This window comes from Sinohyriopsis cumingii, chromosome 7, assembly GCF_028554795.1.
Source record: "Sinohyriopsis cumingii isolate HCF-2022 chromosome 7, ASM2855479v2, whole genome shotgun sequence".
NCBI lineage: Eukaryota > Metazoa > Mollusca > Bivalvia > Unionida > Unionidae > Sinohyriopsis > Sinohyriopsis cumingii.
In genome coordinates, this window is record NC_142967.1 from 134,535,696 (window position 1) to 134,552,464 (window position 16,769).

The 16,769-nt window shown below is 34.6% G+C and overlaps 1 protein-coding gene across 1 annotated transcript in view; it reads right to left on the bottom strand.

Moving 5' to 3' along the window:
• Positions 1 to 15,346, bottom strand: part of LOC149796175 (uncharacterized) — a 100,025-nt gene extending 84,679 nt beyond the window's left edge. The window contains exon 1 of the mRNA XM_089966121.1: positions 15,017 to 15,346. Coding sequence (XP_089822247.1) covers positions 15,017 to 15,083 — 67 coding nt within the window. The 5' untranslated portion in view covers positions 15,084 to 15,346. The remainder of the gene's footprint in view (positions 1 to 15,016) is intronic.
• Between the last annotated feature and the right edge of the window lie 1,423 nt (positions 15,347 to 16,769).

The window sequence follows — 16,769 nt, forward strand, 5'->3', positions numbered from 1 at the left end:
CTGAAAGGTTTTTAACACAGATTTTTAATCACCTGCACTCTGAAAAAATCATCCTAACACGACAAGTGATTTTTGAGAACAAGCAATAAACTTCAGATGTTGGCAGAAAATTTGGAATTGTTGGGTTACCGTATTTGTACTTTCCAAAATGAGGATACAGAGTCCCAAGATTTGGTGTATCTGTATCAGGATCTGTACAGAGATTTAAGGACTGAAAAAGTGACTGTATATCAACCCTAACGAATAGATGACACACAAAAGATGTGCCAAACATGAATTTGGGCAAGTGAGATAGAAAACACTACACAGAAGTAAGTACAGAATGCAATAACAAGCAAATGTACTGCCTTTAAGTGGCCGAATGGTCTAAAGCACTCACCATTATGGATCATTGCCATCTCACCTCTGTCTGCGTGTATTCAAGTCCAAGATTTGGCCAATGTGGGTGTGTGAGAAAGCTTGCCAGTAGCTTCTCGTGGGTCAGTGGTTCTTTCTGGGGTTTTCAATGGTTCTTCCTCCACTATTTAGACTGGCTGCCATATATAGCCTATCTTGTGTTGAAAAATGGCGTTAAACTCAACAACAACAGCCTTTAAGACAGACCTGTACAATTACTGGGCAGACATGGAAATTACCCAAGTTTCATAGCCCAATCTCAAAAGGCATTAGAGGAAATCTGCAGAAAAAGGGTTTAAAAAAATGTACAAGTGACCCTGGCAATGAAGATGAAACCTTGACTCTGATATGTGATGTCCTCAAAATGTGAAGCATAAGGTTAACCATGGCTTATCCCTCTACGTCAAACAGCTGTTATGATATAAATAGATGCAAATACTGACCGATGACCATTGCCTTGAGCATAAACCATTCAATGTGCAATGCAACATATATTCTAGTGATTATACATAACATCATTCATTTTCAACAGCTGTCAAGTTAGAGAGAGGCAAATGGCCTTAAACTTAAAAATACTGACCTATTGCATTGACCTTGAAGATCTCATTCCGAATGGGGTACACAAAACACATTTTTGTAATGATATATAGTAATGCCAAGTTTCATTACTTCATCTCAAATGGCTCTAAAATTAATATAGAAAGGAAAAGGAAAATAGAAGATTCAATATAAAACACTATGACACTGTCCTTAAAGATTAGGTCCCCAATACACAACACACCTAATAATGACAAAACCGTTCTTCATTTCTTATTCTCAAACAGATACTATAAATGTATTAGGTGGGAAAGTGTGATGAAAAACATCAAAAAGTAGAGCAATGACCATGACCCTGATGACAGGACCCAAACTGTGCTATATGACACCTTCTAGTGATGATGTATAGGTATAGTAAGTTTATTCCCTTAAGCTCAAAAGGCTTTCAAGTTATGTTATTGTTGTAGGGTTTCATGCCATTTTTCAGCACACGATAAGCTATACATGGTGGCCAGTATTAATGGTGGAGGAAGAACCCGGGAAAACCCCAGAAAGAACCACCGACTCATGAGAAGCTACCGCACAAGCTTTCTCACACACCCACATTGGCTGAATCCGAGACTCGAACCCACGCAGACAAAGGTGAGATGGCAGCGATCTGTAATGGAAAGCACTTTAGACAACTCGGGGCCCCGCTTTAAAGTTAATTAATGGAATGGAAAGTGATGGAAAATGTAAAATACTGAGCCATGACCCTGAAGACATGAAAACCAATGTGGTATGCTACACACCTTCTAACACTGTATAAATATATAAAGTTTCATTTTTACATCTGCAAGTTTAAAGTTACTGAGTGGAAGTCAAAGTGTGAAGGCAAACATAACAGAACTCCCTCAAAGGGTCTGATGCTCTACTGACCCACTGGGATAAAAGATTTTCCAGGAATTCAAGATAAGATCATTTCTTCCTTTTAACTGTTGAGTGTCAAAGTAACTCTAATATTCTTCAGCAATTTTTAAATTAACAGCAGTGGTACACATACTGTTAGTCAGCAAGGCACTAATTTCATTTAGGACAAAACAGACATCATCATAAGATTTTTGGTGAAAATTCCATGTCAGAAAGATCATCTATTCAGGGCGAGTAGTAACTACAATACTTTTACGAAGTCATTATGGCAACCATATTGGTTGTACAACTGGCAACATTTTCATTTAGGTGTGGCGAAAACACCATCATAATGATAACCTACAAGGTGGAGTAGAAGCAACAAATTTTAAAGACAGTTGTCATGGCAACCATATTGGATGCATGACTGGTATCACATTCATTCAGGACCAGCTAGGTATCATAAGAAGTCCATTGGTGAAAACCCCTGTTGATACAGCCATCCATATGGAAAGGAGTAGAGATCACACTGTTTTCAAAAAATGGCTTTCTATTAAGGAGGCGTAGCAATAAAAATATTTTCAACATGGTTCTGCAGCAGACACAGAGGAATCAGACCCGAGGCCATTTTCATTTAAGCTCAACTGGACATCACAAGCAGTCATCTGGTGAAAAGCCCACGTCAATATGACTCCATTAAAGAGAAGTAGATCACAATATTTGTAACATGGCTGCCATGGCAGCCATGTTAAATGTCAGGTCTGCACCATTTTTTATCTAGGACCAGCTAGACATCATAAAATTTTTAATGCTGATATGACTATCCATTTAGCATTCAGAAGGAGTAGCAATAACAAGAATTTAAACATCATAAGAAGTCTTTAAGTGATATTGATATGCCCATCCATTTAAGAGGAGTAGTGATACGATTTTCAAGATGACCACTGCAGTGGCCATATGGGATATAATATTGGCACGATTTTCAATTAAGACTAACCAGACATCAAATCTTATAAAGGAAATCCCATGTTGATATGACCAGTAGAGCTTTACAAAACATGTCACCTTGACCTTGAAAGTAGCACCCCAATGTGGTATATAAAACACCTTCACTTCTTCTGATGGTGATCTACAATTATCCCAAATTGTATCCCTTACTCTCAAGTGACTTTAAAGTTGCATTGCACAGTGATAAACAGACTAAAGCATTAATTCTATGTCCCTCACTTTTCTTATACACAGTGACATTCAATAACACTTAAGTTTTATGAAATTTGATGAAACTCATTTTCCATGACAACCTATTCTAAAGAACAGTTAAGACAATTTTAATCAGATTTGGTAGGAATGTTCCTTAGGACATATACATGCACAATTGTATCTGGGTTGCGTACTTCCTTAACTACAGTGTAGCTTCCGTAGAAGCAAGGTGTATAACTATTTCCAGCTGCTCCTTCAGAGCAATGGCATGAATTCAGATCAAACAAGGAACTAAGTGTTCATTTGTTAGATTTTCGATAGCACCCTGGCATTAGTGAGGCATTTTAATTACAATCAAACTTGGCTGATGGAATATTCTATATGACTATCAGTATCACTAATTTAACTAATTTGACCTTTGTATATTTTGCTGGCGATTCAATGTTGCTTATGAGATAGAAAAAAAGACTTCTCAAATGGTCTTGTTCATTTTTCACCAAATCCAACAGTCATTTTGACATATATATTTTTTTTTTTTGATGAAGGTCAGCTTTTAGGAATTTACAAAGCAGAATAAATTAACCAAATACTAATCCATCAATCATTTAATGTGGATGGCACATGAAAGCATATATTATCTCCCTCTCTACATATCTCAAAAGCTCACAAGAGTTACCTCCCATAGATTACAGCATTTGAGAAATATTTCCACTGCATGTTTTACTGTACAAGCTCTGACCAGTTACTTCCCCTTACATATTACTGAAGTATCAGATCTGCAGGTCATGCTACTTTGTATGTATAAAACAGCCAAAAACGTAACAATTCACAGCTTTCTTTTACAATTTATCCATTAATAATTCAAGGGGCTACCAGCATATTAGTTTTTTTTTTAAAGCTGAAGCTAAATGATTTTTTCAAATTATATATTTTAACAAAATTCTTGTTTTAATAATAATAAAAAAAAACAAGAATTTGTTTCTAAAGCTTTACAGTGGCTAGAAATTGTTTTCAATAAATGCCCTGCCCCCCCCCCCCAGTTATACATTTGGAAAAAAAAGGATACTGGAACTACAGATCAATATCCATTCAACCTATATTATCAAAATTATTTGAAAAGCAAATAGTCATGCATGTCAATGAATTTTTTAAAACTTACTTTCTATTTCATAATGCGCATTCATGATTAAGAAAATATCACTCATGCCAAACAGAACTCCCCAAATTAATAGATCTTTGGCTACATGAAATTTAGAATGGTTTTGACGGGTATTGTATTCCTTAACTTCAAAAAAGTCTTTGATCTAGTTGATAATGAAATTCTTCTGCAAAAGTTGAACTGTTACATGTTTGACAATTCTTTAAACTGGCATGGATCATACCTAATCTAAAGGATCTCAGGAAGTAGCCATTGTCAATATTAGCCCATAAACTGGCATGGATCATACCTAATCTAACGGATCTCAAGAAGTAACCATTGTCAATATTAGTCCACAAACTGGCATGGATCATGCCTAATCTAACGGATCTCATGAAGTAACCATTGTCAATATTAGCCCACAAACTGGCATGGATCATACCTAATCTAAAGGATCTCAGGAAGTAGCCATTGTCAATATTAGCCCACAAACTGGCATGGATCATACCTAATCTAAAGGATCTCAGGAAGTAGCCATTGTCGATATTAGCCCACAAACAGTTTGAACAACGCACAACATTCTCTCTCTCTCTCTCTCTCTCCAAACATACAAATACACCAACATGCACAATTAACAAACAAATGCATTGTCCATTCAAAGAATAATTTTATTAGTTCATTTTTCTTTTAAAGTCATACTTTTAACAGTCTCCTCAAGCAGTATTATTTCCCAACACATTACATATAAGCCAATACAAAAAGCCAAAAAAATCTTTTTAACCAAATGGGATTTAATTTACTGCCTTTCATAAAATGTGTACTAGCATAGGTTTCATTGTACTTCGTCCTAGAAAACATTTATCCAAATATCAAGGAGGATAATGATTCATCTTCTTTCTAATAAGTTACACTTGAACTTTAAGATCTTTCTTTTATTGCAGCAAAAGTTAAAAACCAACAAAATCTGCACTGACCCACTGACTTTGTAATCCAAATAACGCACTTGTCTCTGCAAGTTTACTGATTTCTTTGTTGTGAAATAATGTCTTAGGTTATAATGTGTTCTCCTGATATCTTATGGCGAACGAAGGCAGATTTTTAAAAATTCTAAACTCCTGTCACGAAAGGATTATTAACTTTTGCAGTATTTGCAATCATGCAATCAGAAGTCACACCAGTAATCATAATGAATGTGCCATATTCCAGTCAAGGGAATTATTTTCTCCATTTTTCATTAAAGTTAGATCCACAGTTACTCTTTTGTGTTCTTCTTCTTTCACTTTCTTCACTAATGCTTTTTAGTGCATGACGTTTTAATCTGGAGATCACTTTCTAGTGCAACAAGCCTTGAGGTTAAACATCTAGATGACATCTTGCTGAGCTCAATGGAAATCACAAGAAGCTCGCAAGATTAGGGGAAGCTACTCCGTCATAACATTGCCTATGCTAGTCTTGTTCATTGTTTTATATGTTCCCTGCGTTGCACTTTATTATACAAATAGAAGAGCACAAGGCAGGGAGCAAACAAAGCAGGGAACCAGTCAATGCATATACTCGAAATATATACGATGCCATCCATCGTCCAATGCATTGGGTATTAAATAAATCCTGATCATATTATGAAAATCCTTTGCGTCGAAAAAACACACGGCAACAAAATGTGTGTGTCAATTTTCTCCAGCGTGTGTCCCTGACGCACAAATGTGCGTAAAGGGAAGCACTGGTCAATATTAGCCCATAAACTGGCATGGATCATACCTAATCTAAAGGATCTCAGGAAGTAACCATTGGCAATATTAGCCCATAAACTGGCATGGATCATACCTAATCTAAAGGATCTCAGGAAGTAACCATTGGCAATATTAGCCCACAAACTGGCATGGATCATACTTAATCTAAAGGATCTCAAGAACTAACCATTGGCAATATTAGCCCACAAACTGGCATGGATCATACCTAATCTAAAAGATCTCAAGAAGTAACCATTGGCAACATTAGCCCACAAACTGACATTCATTTTGAGGTCCCCCCCCCCTTTCCCAGCAGATTTTACAACAAAATAGGATGGTAACTGATAATAATTCACAATAGGATAAGTAAATTGACGTGCTTTGCTAAGCAGTCATAAAAGAAACAGCACAATCAACAAATGTTTACCTGCAAAAACAAGCATTCTAAACTGTGTACATTCTGCCATCAATGGATTAAATTTCAGCTGGACTGTGGAAACTGCCAAATCTCAACTTAACTTCAGAAAAGGGCAGAATGCATTAATGTAGATGCCACATTATTCATCAAAAGCATTGTTTCAGAATTAAAATGGCTTTCAATATATTAAAAGACTTATTTTCATGAGGCAGTTAAAGCATATAAATGTCTAAATGGAGCTGCACCAGAATATCTTTCTGGATTTATTCAACACATCACCAGCTGAGATCTGGATCACATATACAAAACTTCATCAACCAAAACCAGATCGGAGCAATTTAAGAATATCTTCCATTATTCTGGTACAATTTGTTGAACAAGCATGTAAAATCTGCAGAGAACATGGCTGTATTTAAAAAGAGATATTGTGAGTAATCTTATGAATCTAGATATTAAACTATGCAACAGAAAGAAGCAAAACAAACAAGTTTAGTAAAATCAATAAATAGACACAATATTGTGAATTAAATCCGAAATAATCACAAATGTCCTTTCACAAATCCAAAAGTACAGAATGTTCAGAATGAATTCCAATAGTCTTGAATGTCCTGGTGTGCCACAATGATACAATCCAGAATGAACATAACTGTAAATGATTTCAGAGACTGCAGTTAAAGCAGGAAATAGTTTACGAAAGATGTAAAAAAAAATGAAAACTTCTACCAGACAAAAGGTGATCCTAACAATCTGATAATCAGGTACCTAATCAAAGGAATATTGTATTATCTAAAGATAAGTCCATATTTTTAATAATTCACAATTTAAATTTCACTACATAGTGTCTTCTGGTACAAGTCCAAGAATTCATCCTCATTGTCTAATAAAGTTTTGAAATCATCCCTTGTTGTCTAAATAATCATCGTGGTCTAGTCGCATCATCCAACTCCCTTTCCTTAGCTTCATTGTCATATGTGGATGATAATTTAGAGATGGAGCTTCAGACTTGTAAATAACACCATTATACAATTTGTGAAATATATTTAAGGTTGCAACTGAACATGTCAGTTGTGTGGCAAGAACAAATAGCCACCTTCAGTTACTTGCCACTGTACCATACGTGGGGCACAATCAAAGAGTTGTCAGGTGGGCAAACAATCTATGGAAATTAAGATCAATCATTTACTAAGAGGCTGACCTCTGCTTGGCACTAAAAATTACATGTATTTGCAGTTAATTCAAAGGGACTGTCAACTTGAAAAGAAAGTGAGTGCTGTCTTTACAATCATTGACAGAAAATTTGTATATGGTAAATGTGTACACTATGGATCATTTTATTACCAATGAGCATATACCCAAGTACCCATTGGCATCTTTATAGTTTACCAAACCTCTATACACAGTTCACCTGACCTAATCAACAATAGAATGTAATGGAAAAATAATCACTTTAATGGAAAGCTCCACTAATTTTGAAACTAAAATGCTAGTAAACATCCTGTTTACTACTCAAAATTATGACCAAAAAAATCTATCTGCAACCCTCAATCATGGACAAAAGTACATAATACAAATGAAATATACTGTGTAGATGTGTTACTATTAGATAATAAAAGAATTTAGCATCTATAAAGACATGTTAAAATATACAGTAATTACTGTCCCAAATTGTTGCTTCTTAAGAAGTCCCAAAGGCAAATAGTTATTGACTAACTGAATCACCCTCTAAGTATTATTATTATTATTATTATTATTATATGGCCAGTCTCAGAATGAAATCCACCAAAATGTCTAAGAACTTACTGCAATTGCAATTTATATAATAATCTTTTACTTACTTTAAAAAAAAGCTATATAAATTGCCCACCTAATATCTCAGAACACTAGAATTTACAAGGCAGCAATACACCTAACACAGATTAGTCTATCATTATCCCTTGGGACTCAGCCCATGGGTTAATAGTTGAAAAAATATCACAGCATTAGCTTACCTACTGGACATGAGAACAATGTAGTTAACAGTTATGTCCTTTAATATTCTAATGGACAGACCATTTAATTTTCTGGACAGAGTCTGAAATGTTCCTGAAGAAATAAATTCCTGCCGTAAAAGGGCTCCAAAAAAATATTCTTGATCAGAAGTTTTAAGAAAAAGTACCATTATATCCAGTTAATAAAAATTAAATTAGCTTGAGAAAATAAAACAAACCAGGTGTGAAAGAAAATTCCAGACATAATTGAAAATTAAATGGTTGGTTCCTTAATCTCCAGGGACTTAGCTGAAATTGAAGGTGGAGCTCAAACAGGTAAACCTGGAGACTGGCTTACAAATACAGACTTAGTTATGGAATGATGGTGTAGTTTTAATGGTTAGGTGTTGCTTTGATCTTACCCTATGAACTTGGTAGATGCTATTTTATCATGTCCCAGATAAGCTTAAGATCAATGGCAGATATTTATGTTCCCATTACTTGTAGCTAAAAATAGCCATTTGCAATTGAATTTCAAAGCTGGCTAATAAATGTTATGAAATAATCTATACAATCTACTGTCTCCTGCTGTTTCTTTCTTTGTCCATTATTTATAACAACAGATGTGTTGCAATTACCCCCCAACTCTTTATACTGACTGATGTAATATCAACTACAACTTTTCTAGTGGCAACCCTAATATTCATCCCTTTTTCTTTCTCTTTTAAATCCTTCCAGCAGTCTCAGTTGGCTTCAAACCTACTTACACTTATATGCAGGGCTGGTGCCAGACCCGGCCAGACTATCTGGCGCCCTAGGCAAGGTTAGATTTTGGCACACCCCCCCCCCCCCGGAAAATATCAATTTCCAAATTTATAAACAATAAAAATTAAAAATGCGCCCCCCCCCCCCGAAATCAGCGCCCTAGGCGGCTGCTTAGTTTGCCTATATGGCAGCGCCGGCCCTGCTTATATGGATTTAGTGTAACTTGTTGCTATCTGTTATGTGTAATGCAATCACATTTTATCACACCAAGACAAAATGGACAAGTACGTGAACCAAAAGAAGACAGATTCTAAAAATTTGGAGTTGTGGGCCTGCTGACAGCACTTCTACTATACATCACAATATAAAGCATGCACAATACCTCTCATGGTTTACTGTAGAACACACCAAAAGACAATATCTTCATAACCAGGCCTCTGATTTAATGCTTACATAGTCTCAAACTGCCAGCAAGTTGTGGAAAATGCAAGTTGAGATTTACAGCAGCTGTGTCCTTTTTACATCAATTTATTAGTGATGTAAGGCAAATCATTAGTAAAATTCGAACTACATAAATTAAACAAAATATATCCCAACATATAAAAAAGGTTGCCTTAGCACCAAGACCGAGATCTGATCTTTGTTTTTGCAGTTTGATTCAATTTAAGAGTAAATACAGTAAGTCTAATCAATCTTTTAGGAAGTTAATTTTGCTACAGTATGAAATACCATTAACGGTAGCTTACTAAACATATAAAATTGATAGCTTAATGTCAATTTACTTTTCAAACATCAATTATGATGAGAAAACAACAATTTGAAATACTTTAAATCTGACATGTAATTTTACCCCTACATTTTGAACCTGTTTCTAAAAACTTTATCTTTTCTAATTTAAAGTATCAATATACAGTTTTTTCATTAATTTAGCATGAAAAACTCTATGCCAACTGTTGTTCCATCCAAGCATTGTACTGGCAATAGCGTGTAGCAATACCAGTAGTAGTCAACAAAGTGAAAAACTCTATGCCAACTGTTGTTCCATCCAAGCATTGTACTGGCAATAGCGTGTAGCAATACCAGTAGTAAACAAAGTGAAAAACTCTATGCCAACTGTTGTTCCATCCAAGCATTGTACTGGCAATAGCGTGTAGCAATACCAGTAGTAGTCAACAAAGTGAAAAACTCTATGCCAACTGTTGTTCCATCCAAGCATTGTACTGGCAATAGCGTGTAGCAATACCAGTAGTAGTCAACAAAGTGAAAAACTCTATGCCAACTGTTGTTCCATCCAAGCATTGTACTGGCAATAGCATGTAGCAATACCAGTAGTAGTCAACAAAGTGAAAAACTCTATGCCAACTGTTGTTCCATCCAAGCATTGTACTGGCAATAGCATGTAGCAATACCAGTAGTAGTCAACAAAGTTTATTCTAAACAGTTTAATGCTTTAAATAGACTAATTCTGATTAAATCAAATCCACATGTATGACTTCTTTTGATAATTTTAAATTGCAAGAAAGACAGAAATAAAATAAACAGCTGTGGCAGATTAAATAAAATTAAGAACTGCTTTGACTCAAGTCATCTAATTAGGAGATTAGTGGCTTATTACCTACATTCCAAGTTCATTGTATAAATCTGAGGATGACTAGCTCCAGCTAAAGTTTGTCTCAACTTGTTTTCTCTTTACCGAACTATAATCTCTTTTCACATCTCAAGACTTCTTCCAAAGAATGATACATAGTGGAGGCAGTCACAAGCATAAAGAAGACCATAAAATGATCTGACAAATTATTCCTTTTCTTCTATCTAAAGGGGTGATAATTGTAATCATATTGCTCTACAACGTAAGAAGATTCATAGTATGATGCAATTTACAGTCACTGGACTGAAAAATCAATTACCTCAGTTTACAGTAACTATATGACAAAGTATAAAAACATTTTTTTAAAGTGACCAAGTATCATTCTGATTACAAAGTTTGAGGATGAACATAACATTTCAACAACAAACCCACTTTTGTCTATCTCTTATTTGTTGATTGGAAATTTCAATGCAACGAAGAGAAGCTACCTGACCCCATTAAAGTAATAATAGATCACAGTAAAGATTACCTTGTGACACCTACGATGTCATGTTTGGTATGCCAATATTAAACAAAAACTCCGAATCCAGCCATGCATAAAGGACTGTATAAACACGAGTCATGCAATGGACGGATGCTTTACAAGCTGATAATAAGTACATTGACGTCAATATAAGATCAGTTCTAAATTCTTCTGACTGTTGAGACTATCTCTGATATTCTTCAGTGATAAGAAGATGGCTGCTATGGTGGACATACTGGATTTCAAATTGTACCATTCATGGACCAACAAGGCATCATAAGAAGTCTTCTGGTTGAAACAAATCCCATGGTGCTATGCCTTTCCATTCTGGAGGACTAACTATAACAAGATTTTCAAGATGGCTGCCATTGTGGCCATACTGGATATCAGAATTTCCATTTAGTATCAGCCAGACATCCTAAGAAGTATTTTGGTGCAAGCACAATAACCAGCCATCTAGGAGAAGTAGTTATAACATATTTTTAAGATGGCCATTTAGCAGCTATATTAGAAGTCAGAGTGGCAAACTAAATATCATATGTCTTTCAGTGAAAAACCTCATGCTGATATGAACATTCAGTCATGAGAAATGCTGATAAAATTTTCAAGATGGCAACTGAAAGAAGGTGTAGTGAATGACTTAATGTTCATTCTGGACCAACTAGACATTATAAGAAGACTTCTGGTGAAACGCCATGGCAATATTTCAACATGGCCTCAGTTGCAATCATATTGGCCATCAGATCAGCACCATATTCATTTATGACCACCTAGTAGTCATAAGAATACTTCTTGTGAATACCCCATGCTGAAGTGACCATCCATTCAGGAGGAGTAGCCAGGGTCTCCACAAAATTTTTAAAGCTGCCTCAGGACCGGTTTCTTCAATAAGTTGCAGTCCCTCAGACATATTAAACAGATAATTAATTTTGGCACTATTTTTTGAATACAGAATACAACAACACACAAGTTGTTTAAAATCTCATGTATGGATTAACACGATGACTGGTTCTAAATCTCACTGTCTGCTAAGATATGACATATTCTCACTTTGTAGAAATGAAAATAATTAATGAATTTTGCCAACAATTAAGCTTCTTTACCAAGGCCCCTGCCAGCAGAATGTTTATGCATCCAATAGTCAAAAGTATGCATACTATTACGTGGACTTCAGTGTTCCAGAGAACTCTGGTAAAAATAACAAGATTTTCAAAATGACCACCTTGGTGGCCATATTACTCATGAGATTAGCAGCAACTAGATGTCACAGGATGTGTTCTGCTGAAAACCTAATGTGTATATGACAATCCATTCAGGAAAAGTAGCAATAAAATTTGTACGATTGTTCTCACTATGGTCATAAAATTGGCATGATTTTCATTTAGTACCAACTAGACATCAAATGAATTTCATTTAGTACCAACTAGACATCAAAATAATTTTCATTTAGTACCAACTAGACATCAAATGATTTGATTTAGTACCAACTAGACATCAAATGAATTTCATTTAGTACCAACTAGACATCAAAATAATTTTCATTTAGTACCAATTAGACATCAAATGATTTGATTTAGTACCAACTAGACATCAAATAATTTTCATTTAGTACCAACTAGACATCAAATGATTTTCATTTAGTACCAACTAGACATCAAATGATTTTCATTTAGTACCAACTAGACATCAAATAATTTTCATTTAGTACCAACTAGACATCAAATGATTTTCATTTAGTACCAACTAGACATCAAATGATTTAAATTCAAGCCCGAATAACTTACATATGCTTCTCACTCAAGTAATTTCCATCTGATGACACCATTGCCCCATTTGATACAGGCCTAGTCTGTGGGGCAAAATTTAAATCCCCCAGCAATTCCAAGTACTAAAACCTACCAGTATACAGAATTAGATCATTCTATCAGACCTCTGAGTGTGTTTGTGTGTGTAACTGAGAAAGTGTCACAAAAGGTCATCTGCATAAAACATGAATACTGTGAATCTGTGACATATCGGCAACGTATCACATTACTGACACAAAAATATTGAGTGCATGATAATAGCAAGTTACTCCAAGAGAAAAGAACTCAAATCTCTAGCCTAAGCAAACCATAAGAATATTCATCTCCCAATATGACAGATTAAGAATTCATGCCTTCTAAAGTGGATTGGTGAAATTTTTTTTTAGAAAGCTTTGCAATGAAAATCTGTTAAAAGCACACGGGGACATGAAGTGGTCCTAACATAATTTCCTAAAGTGACCAGGAATGAATTCATTCAACTATAGTTTAAATGACAAACCAAATAATGTATATTTCATCTCTGACACATAGACACAATGTTACTTGCACTCTAACCAACTCAGCTACATCAGACAGACAATATAAAACTTTTGGAAAACAATCAGCTAGTAAATTTGATCAACTTAAGATCTTTCCAAAGTAATAAATTAAAAGGGAAAATTTATTTAATGTTTAATCAACAAGATTTATATTGAATTAAAAACTGTAACATTGCATACAGACTTTTCACTGCACAATGATAATGTATAACACTGATATCTTACATTAAATATAGCATTTGATTTTTAGTAATCAAATAAATATTTGCTCAGCCCTGTCTTAGCATATATTTAAATGATTATTTAATTTGTAATGTAAAAAATAAACAGATTAATTAAGCTTCATGACAATATTTTCTATAATTGTGAGAAGATCTGATATGCCATCCTTACCGAAACTTTTACAACTAACCACTTTCGTTACATGACTCTCCAGACACTAACTTCAATAACTGAATATTTTTTTTCTATATTGCATAATATATCCTGCTATTCTGAGGGCCAAATATTGGAGCCCTTCCTATAAAATACTTTTTTTAAATTCACAAAATTGTGGGCAAGTCTGACAATTTTACTGGAATGTATTAGGATTACTTCCACCCTATACTCTAAAAAAATGAATAATTTGTTCAACATTTTAAAAGTATATTGTAATGTAAATACATAAGTAATATAGTTAAAAAGAAAATCAGATTACAAGTAATTTAAATTATCAAAATAATAGAAACTGCAACATCACTTTTCCACTTCTTTATAAACACAGCAATTTATTTAACTATTACTACTACTAATAAAAAATACAATTAATAATCTATGCCCAAATATTACACTTTAAATATGATATAATGAAAAAAGTCGGAAATAGCACACTCATGTCTTGCTAGTGTGAACAAACGTAAAGAACTGTGAGTCAAGGAAACATTATTTGTCTCCAGCCTATAAATACTCTTAAATTGATAATGAAGGTTATCAATAAAAAGAATTTGCCACTGCAATAAGCGCCCTCTAACGGATCAAGTAAAACACGCAACCACCTGCTTCCAAATACTTTGCATTCCTAACATACTAACGATAAATGGAACACAACAGTTTGAGTTGACTTAATCGAAAATGTCGCTAAACATGCACAATTTCCTGAAAAATAATACAGCAAGTAACCTTAAAACTTAAAAACGGAATAACGGTTTTCTGGTAAATGGAATTCGAGGAATGTTACCCTGTAAACAAGTCGTCTACTACCTTGTATAGTCTGTACAAAAGATAAATGTAATTTTAAGTGATTGGATTATACTCCTATGTTACTATTGTGTAATATATACGCGCTTGTTTTAATAAATGTGATACATTCGGTCATTAATGACAATTAACCGCGTGGTTCAAGTACCAGCTTCCCGTTTCCGCTGCTGTAACGTGTCGTGATTCGGTTGCACGACAATTCAATAACACAAAGACCATTCTCAGTGATCAAAGAAAAGAAAGCCAATAGCGTAAACTCTATTGACTTTGTCAAGTATATCCTTACCTTCTGATGTGTTCGAAGTCTCCACAAGCGAAGCAGCGCGAGATAAGACGTCCAAAGGCGACTCCATTTGTTTTCAGTGTAATAAAGCTTCGTAGCAGATGACGTCTAAGATTGACACACAACAGCCCACTTCTTTCACTCTATGTCAATCAATTGGTCAAGCGAATTGGTTGGTCAACATTAGCGGGAAAATGTAAATATAGCCGGCACTACAGTTTATGAAAATGGTTAATATTTTGGTTTAGATTTTCCGCAGCCCATAGTGATTACAGATTTCCTTCACTGAATTTTATGTTAAACTTTACTACTCGTACTCCTAACCTACCGCGACATGGGTAAGAATGTTTGGAATTCTTTCTTAATCACATGACTTGCATGCTTTAGGTCATGTGACTAATCGATAGCCTCCAAACGAGGTTACACTATATTTAGAACATGCCTGCGGATGGGAAGCCCGTTATCAAGTGAAGACTATAACATAAAGAAAGTAACTAGATAATGTTTGTATTAACGCTTACTGACAAACTAATTAAAATTCAAAACACAAGTAAATAAAGTATCAATAATTTCCCATAGCAATACATACAAGCTAGTGGGGCTTTTATATTCAGAAAGTGGAATGTAATTGCAACCTTGGGGAATGGGGTCTGAAACTCCACTCAGCTCGGAGTTATCAGCAATTCCCACTTTTGATACGCACATGATGTTGTTAGTTATCTGTTCCACCCTAAAATAAAAGTGATAAAGGTTACTGTGCCCTCGGACTATAAATCCCAGCTTTAGTTACCGAGGTTGAAGGATGTAGTTATCCGTACCATTGTCCTGCAGAAGGAAGTATATAGTGCCGGACGAGCCATTCTATCAAAATGACTTTTTTTTAAATCTTTTTTTTTCTTCTTCATTTTTTTCTTCAAAGGAATATTTTAAAGGATGGCGGACATGACGTTGGATTCCGGCTCTAAGGGTTGGTCCAAATTTTTCGCCCCAAGTCCAATCTATTAGCTATATAGATCGTCTACAACTCCCATTCTAAATTAAATTCTTACAATTGATTTAAATTTATGTCAAACAAAATGATGTGATTCTGAACTATTACAATTTCATTTTAGGATTTATTTGAAAGAGTGAAATGATTTCTTCTTATCCAGATTTGAAACCTGATCTCATATTTTAAAACCTTTGTTTCTTGTAGTGTTTTTTTCTATTACTCAGTCTTAGGTAGCAAAATGAGTATATATGATACAAATGGTTCTACATTTGTATAGGAAAACAAAAACTCATTCATATCTTCCCATCCAAATGGTTCTACATTTGTATAGGAAAACAAAAACTCATTCATATCTTCCCATACAAATGGTTACTACATTTGTATAGGAAAACATAAATTCATTCATATCTTCCCATACAAATGGTTACTACATTTGTATAGGAAAACATAAATTCATTCATATCTTTCCATACAAATGGTTACTATATTTATGTAAGAAAACATAAACTCATTCATATCTTCCAATACAAATGCCGTAACATGTAAATATCATTGTTCAAAAACCTCTGAAGTTACAGAATGTGAAACCAAGACTACTAACTGGAGGGCATTTGTTTCCAGTAAGATCCAATTGCTTTGGTATCAGTTGCTTAACTGGAAAATGATGCCAAATACATAAACGGAATAGCTTTTATATGACAATGGGGAGAATCATCGACAAATCAACAGAAAGATCATGTTCGTCCCCACAAAATCTTTTTGTGT